The sequence below is a fragment of the Mya arenaria genome, chromosome 5 (assembly GCF_026914265.1).
Source record: "Mya arenaria isolate MELC-2E11 chromosome 5, ASM2691426v1".
In the NCBI taxonomy this organism is placed as follows: Eukaryota; Metazoa; Mollusca; class Bivalvia; order Myida; family Myidae; genus Mya; species Mya arenaria.
The window spans coordinates 21,333,287-21,340,554 of record NC_069126.1 but is presented as its reverse complement, the minus strand read 5'-3'; the positions used below and the strand labels follow the sequence as shown (position 1 = coordinate 21,340,554).

General features: G+C 34.0%; 1 protein-coding gene across 1 annotated transcript; it reads left to right on the top strand.

The window, feature by feature from the left end:
• Window positions 1-3,349: 3,349 nt before the first annotated feature.
• On the top strand, window positions 3,350-6,416 carry LOC128233862 (uncharacterized). Its single transcript, XM_052947730.1, has 2 exons — window positions 3,350-4,298; window positions 4,795-6,416. Exons 1-2 carry the CDS (start codon window positions 3,435-3,437, stop codon window positions 4,870-4,872), a joined length of 942 nt encoding a protein of 313 aa, XP_052803690.1. The 5' UTR covers window positions 3,350-3,434; the 3' UTR covers window positions 4,873-6,416.
• The last annotated feature ends 852 nt before the right edge of the window (window positions 6,417-7,268 follow it).

Sequence of the window (7,268 nt, the reverse complement as noted above, 5' to 3'; positions counted from 1 at the left end):
AATTGACGATGATAAAGCTATAGTATTACAGAAAGATCATTCTTTGGAAGTTTACTGAAACTGAAACGATAGTTTTCATGCTCCAGCGTATTGTCTCATATTAACATTTTCCGTGATTGTCAAAAACCATGTCATTGACGTTGCCGAGACCATTTAAGGGTAACTGATGGATTTTTACCATGCCTGTGGCGAGAAACTGGGATGTAAATTATTGAACAAGGAATTAAACAGCACGGGCATCCGTTCTTTGAATATCTAAGCGAATATTGTGTTGTATGTGTTGAACGGTAGAGTATCGAACATTGAGTTAACACATACATCTGGAAGAAGAAATCTGGCTGTGGACTAGTTATGCATTGCACAGAAAATGTACTGAAATGTGCAGGTTAGTCAAAGTTATAATGATGCAATACCGTAATCTTTGGTAAAAGCGCGCGCACTTCTTTGATCTCGTATTACAAGGGAAATTTTAGGATAACATTTTTAGACCACAGCCCACCACCCGAATACTCGAGATAAGCAGTTGGCAACAACCAAATTTATTGACAATTTTAGAATGATTTCGTACTGGTTAATAGTTTCGAAACATTTAAGACCCACTCGAAATGTACCAGAGACACATGATAAGAAAAAGTGAATGCCACTCTGTCTGATGGTATTATATATGTATTGTTAGAAAGACATTATTTGCTTTCATTGATAATTGTACATAGCGGTTCAGAAAAATTCCTCGCTTTAAAGGTGAAACTGAAAAGTACACAATTGTAAAACGACTGCATTTCTTGTTATGCCTTTAATGCTAAAGTGTCGCTATTATGTGATTTCTTATACATTGTTATAAATCTACTTTTGATTCTGAATAACATTGTATGCTTGAACTATATTGACAACATGATTACTTACCAACGCCATGATCAATCAAAACATTCCGATTATTCTACACATTCTGTGAATTTAAAGGCCGGAAATGAAAAACACATGTTAAATGATAGTAAAAACAGGTTAAGGGGATCGTGAGGTTAACTACAACTAAAAGTCAAGCCAATTTACAATTAATGCATTTATTTAACTTAGAGACATGGTTTATATGTCCCTGATAGGCTTTAATGTGAGTTATTTTCAATATTGTAATAAGAACTATGAGATTGATCAACAAGAGCTTTCAATTATCTTACAACATAATACGTCATCGTTACATTGGTTTATATGTCCGTGATAAGCTTTAAGGCTGCATTCTCACAGATATACCGTTTTTACATATATTTTTTTTTAATTTTGTGTCTTAATAAGAGCAAATTTTGCATAAATATCTGCAAAACAATGATAAAAGATTGCTGTCAAAAGATCAGATTGCAGATTTTCATATTTGTGTTCGAAAATTAACTTTTACTAACAGTTTAAGAAAATTGCATAAAACATCCATTTTTGAACTTAAATATAAAAACCTGCGATCTATTTTTGCAGCAGTTATATAACTGGTTTCCATGCATTTTTGCAAATATTGGCTCATTTCAAGACAAAAAAAAACTTGTCAAACGTTCAATCTGTGATAATGCACCTTTAATGCGAGTTTATTTTAATACTGTAATAAGAAATATAAGAAAGATTAACAAGAGCTTTCTGTTATCTTACAACATACTACATCCTCGTTAGACTGAGCAGTTTTTTTTCTTTCTTTGTATTTTTTTTTTTTCGTTCTTTCTTTTTTCAATCATGTAAGTCCACCTGACACGAGAATGTTTTAATATTGATTGAATGCGATGTTACGTTATATTGTATTATATAAATTATGTATACTGACATGCTCTATGTACAAATCTGGACCCCCCTCTCAGTTCTTCTTATATTCTGTTTTATATTCATTTAGATACATACTATGACCGAGATTTAACTGCGTTGATATATTATAAGTATCTATCATGTGTTTCCGGTACGGATAGAAAAATCCGACCCGAGAGCACGTGCGTAAGCCGGTAACGATGCTTGCCGAGGTACCGGCCACGCAGCGTGCCCGAGGGTCGGATTTTTCTATCCGGACCGGAAAAACATGATTGATAAGTTTTCTCGTATATCTAAAATTATCAATTTGTGTAAAAATGACGTTGAAAACGAACTTTTGTACAATTACACCAAAAAGCGTGTGCGAAGTTGTTTACTGACGTCATAGAATGCAGTAACTAAAATAGCCTTTTTTACGATTATTTATTTTCAATTTTAATTAAAAGTCCTGTAAACATATACATTTGATTGTGCTTTATTGAAATGGCATAATTTATTTTTCATAAACCATACAATAAATGAAATAAGAAGTGGCGCGGTTGTTGCGCGCGACTCATCTTACATGGGGTATGTAAGATGGGGTTTTCCAGCACTGGTCACATGACCGGATATACACGTCCGTTATGCAAGAATGATATATCTTTACTACTTTAATCAACTGTCGTGTTAAATTTCTTCTGATATATTTTGAAAATGAAAGCAATCACCACAAGGCATTGATGATTGAATGACATTCATGGAAAGTATCGAACATTCAGTCACAGTTGCGTTTAGTTTAACATCCCATGAATAGGAATATGATAAGCTCGTTTTTGTTTTTGAAAACATTAATGTGTCAAGATTTATCCGAGAAAATTAGCAACACCTGATTCGAATATACTAATAGTAATATGATTTCGTTATTGAATCGGCGAGGGTTTCCAAATCCATCGTCCACATACTTACAATTCGTGTATCGCAAGTATTTTAAGTAAGATTTTGAACCGTGTATTCATGTCAAAACAGAAGTTGTTTAATTTAACAATTCTGAACCCCGTGACCAAACGTTATGAAAAATCAAAACAAGGGGTCTTTGATGCCATCAATACATTATTTGGAAATACATGGAGACGATTTACCTTTATTTTCGGAGACTGATTATGTGGTTTGGTAACATATCTTTATTTGTCTGGTTTTATATCTTCATGGAGTAAATGAACAAGACACTATTTAGTGTTGGCTTTTAAGGATATGCGACGTTGTCTGTCTTTATTTAAATATCGGTTTGGCATTGCACCTTGCGCATCTGAACATAGATATCGATAATTGTTTATCTAGTGGGTTTGTCGCTGTTATTTCCAATGAATTATTGCATTCGAAGTCTGGAATATTTTCGTTTCATCTATAACTTACAAAGTTTGCCCTATGCTTTAACTTTTGGTAGAATAAGTAAATTTGATTCGTATTGGATATTCAGATAATTGATAAGGAAGTTTAAAACATTTAAACTTACCTTAGTTTTCAAAACATTTAACCATACCTAAGATTTCAAAAGAAACTACTTGTGTTCAGTATTGATTATTTAAGCAATTAGAGAAATTATTTCTGTACATACATGCTGCAATGTTAAGCGACTTACGACTCTTCAGTTGGGTAAAGTGAATAGTTATAACAAAATGTTGAATATAAATACTATATGTATTTTTGTATCATTTGTATTGTTAAAACATTCGAACGTTCATGGAATGTGTGTTAGTCAAGATGATGGGAAGTTTTCCTGTACAAATGGAATACTACCTGACCCTCATGGAAATAAGATTATCACTGTGAAATTTACATCGAATATAAAGTTTACAATTAGTAATGGATCGTTCGAGAGCGAAACATGGAAACAAGTTGAACGCTTGGAACTTACGAAGTCACCAGGAGTAAGAGTTACAGTGTATTTAATGTCCTATGCGTTCGCACAACTAATCCAATTGAAGACGTTGTGTTTAAATATAATGACATCCGTTCAAAAGGACTCGTTTGTCGGTCTCATTAACCTGACGATATTAAATCTTACAGATACGCTACGGATGACCGCTTCAGATCTTCGTGATATCTTTGCATCGAATGATTCTTTGCCAAATTTAAAGACGCTTGTTTTGGATAAGGCGGGAGATTTGTCGACTGTCTTTAGTTTTAACAGTGCTTTAATAACAACTTTGTCCCGCCGGCCAATTAAATCATTATATTTGCAGTCAATAGGCGTTGTTTATGACATTCGCGCATTATCGGGAGCATGTGGAAGCTTAGAATACATCAACATGACTGATTCAAGAGTTAGTAAATATGACAGACACCGTTATCAGTACGATGGCATATGTGAAAAGCTGAAAGTAATAGATATAAGTGGAATGCAAATTGGATCAACAACGTGGTTCATTACCAATCGTTTGGAGAATTTACATTTAAATTTAACAAATATGAGGGACGTCACACCCTTTCGTAATGTAGAAAGTATCATCAACGATCGATTCTGGAAATCCTTTAGTGAGGTAAGTTTAATAAATGTTTCCGTTGGCATCGATTTCGGAATTTTAAACTGGAAATACTTCAGGACACGGTATAACAACTTTGATGTACTTGATGTCACACTTCAATGGAATGATTGTCCACTTGAAAGGATAGATATAGCAGAAAATGGAATTTCTTTCCTTAGTCCTGACTTCATGTCATCATGCACACAACTAGCTGAAGTAAACTTGGCTGGAAATCGTTTATCTAAGATGTCGGAAAACAACACTACGCAGTTTCTTCGTCTGTTTAAAGCTCTTTTAAATCTGTCAGTTCTTAATCTAGCTGGGAATGGTTTGAAAGTGCTTCCGAAACTTGTATTTTCCAATAACGAAAAGTTGTCATATCTTGACTTGTCTGACAATGAGTTTACTGCATTTTCTCTCCCGTTGACGCACTTAAAGAATTTAGTGGTGCTTTCATTGACATCCAATAATCTGAACTTGAAAGATAAATCGACAAAATGGAATTTTTCAGGATACCTCAATAAATCAGAATCAAATAAACTTCTTTTGGCCGGCAATCCTATCAAATGCTCAAAGTGTGACGATTTGATTGCAATAAATTGGATTGTACAAAACATGAGGAACATTGTCGACAGCAGCATCATTTATTGCTCAGGAAAAAGAGGAAAGGCTACACTAGTCGAAAACGCAACAGTTGCTGAGCTCGAAGACATTTGTAGCAGCATATACTGGCAACAGATGCTCATTATTATAGTATGCAGTTCATCGTTCGTTTTACTTATTGTTTCTGGATGTGTGACCAAGAAGCTTCTAAAACGTTATCAGCAGCACAAACAGCAAAAAGAAGACGAATGTCGTTTATTACATGACGTATTTATAGAAAACGAGATGGTTAGTGTTCTAAATCAAGATGAACACGTCGATACATTCGCAGTTTTTTTTAAATTTTAGTGGAAATGACAAAGATTTTGTAAAAACGTACATTTATGAATCCCTTAATGAAAAGTTGAAAAGTCGTGTTGGAACGGAACGAGATTTAGTTTATTTTAGTGAAATGCATATGGGAGTTGGCAAATTAAGAAACGTGATAAGGGATGGAATACTTAAATGTAAATCAATGTTGTTTATTCTCTCAGAAGGTTCCTGCAGGCCCGATGATGATAATTGGTGTTTATTTGAGTTCAATACAGCAATGGAATTACAAATACCTGTGATACTAATGGTGAAAGAACATGTTCCCGAAGATAAAATGGATCCCGATATAAGAGAATATTTTAAAAACAACTCAAGAATCATGTGGGTCAAAGATGAGAAGGACACTTACCAAATGGAGAGTAACTGGGACGCTGTTTGTTCAGCCATTCTTCGTTCAACGACCGAAACTGTTTATTAGATTGTATAGCATACAAGAAAGGGAATTGGACCAAAATAGGTACACCCTTTCTCTTGTGCATGCTTTATTAACGACAACGTGTTTGAGGTGATAAATCTGTCATATACAATTGAGTAACGAATTATTATTTACGCTTCCTAGAGATAACCAGCATGTGTATCAATGTCTTGTTTACCGTGCATTTGTACATTATAGAGATGATATATAATTATGGATACTATTATAGAGTGTTACCGTTCTTTAAACAATATGTGTTTTAGTATTGTGTCTTCTAGTAAGACCATTGTCTTCTCCTATATTTTACGTCTACATTACTTTTTTATTCATTTTGTTTTTATGTCACCAATGTGTCTGAAGTTACCATGCTTTGTTTTAGTGTTTAACTGTTTATAATGATTATGTCATACTTGATGATTAATTTTATATTTGTGTATTGCAGTACATTTATTCTAGATGTCCACATATATTGTAATAGCAAGCGGAGAAAACATCCCTTAATTATCCCGAGAATTTGACAAGGGATCAGCACTTTTTACTAGAATTCTCCCTGTCTAAGTGTCGCTGTGAAAATTTTGTACCGTAATTGTAGTTGCCAATCAGAGCCCAGTATTAATAAACCCGCCTGTGTATGATAAGCCCACCTCTGGCTAACAGTTGAATGCATGTTGATAGTTCAGTTATTGATTAGATTCAAGATCGTGTGCGTATCTGTATGTATGTAATAAAAATATATTAAACCATCCCGTTTTGGGTCTGTTATATACATTACACTGACAACATTACAGTAATATTTGTGGATACTAATGACAATGTTGAATTACTTAGCGCTGTAGACAATTGATTTTCATCATTTTGTGAATCTCATTTATTTTATCAAAACAAAAGTTATTTCACTGTGATACCACTTAACAAGTATCTGATGAATTTGGTTTAAACAATGAATTTACAATGATAATGCTATAGTAGTGCATTATAGAAAGATCATACGACGGAAGCGTACTATAAAAAGAACGATTATGTTCATGCTCAAACTAGAATCGGCAGCTGGAGAACATGCTTACCTTTTGTCTCAGATTAACCTTTTCCGTGATTATAAGGCTATGATAAATGGCGCGGACTCTTACTCCAGTATAATGTTTTAGTCGGATTTTTCAATGCCTGTGGCGGTAAACCAGGATGTAAATAATTTTACAATGCATCAAAAAAGCATCCGTTCTGAGAATATCTAAGCGAATTGTGTGTTTTGCCGTCGGACAACTTGAGATGAGGAGATAACGACAATAACAGTAAGGCAAGCTTAAGTTGAAACGAAATTTGATGACAATTCAAGGTTGTATACCTACTGAGTTATCGTTTCTAAACATTATAGACCCGATCGAATATGCCAGAGAAACATGATAAGATTGACAAAGTATATGCCACTCTGTTCAATGTTATCTTAAATAAAATGAGTTAAAATTCCTGTGTAAAACAAACTGAGAGAAACGAAATAAGACGCCATACTAATGCAGAATTATCAGGTCTATGGAATGAAACGAGACGAAAAGAGTCAAAAGTTCTTGTTTAGTTAAAGCCTAGGATGATTCGTTAAG

Excerpts from the sequence above, each read along its gene's own strand:
- LOC128233862 (XM_052947730.1), top strand. The coding sequence starts at position 3,435 with ATGTTGAATATAAATACTATATGTATTTTTGTATCATTTGTATTGTTA. Across the intron at positions 4,299-4,794 it reads TCTGGAAATCCTTTAGTGAG|GATACCTCAATAAATCAGAA; the intron begins GTAAGTTTAATA and ends GGAATTTTTCAG.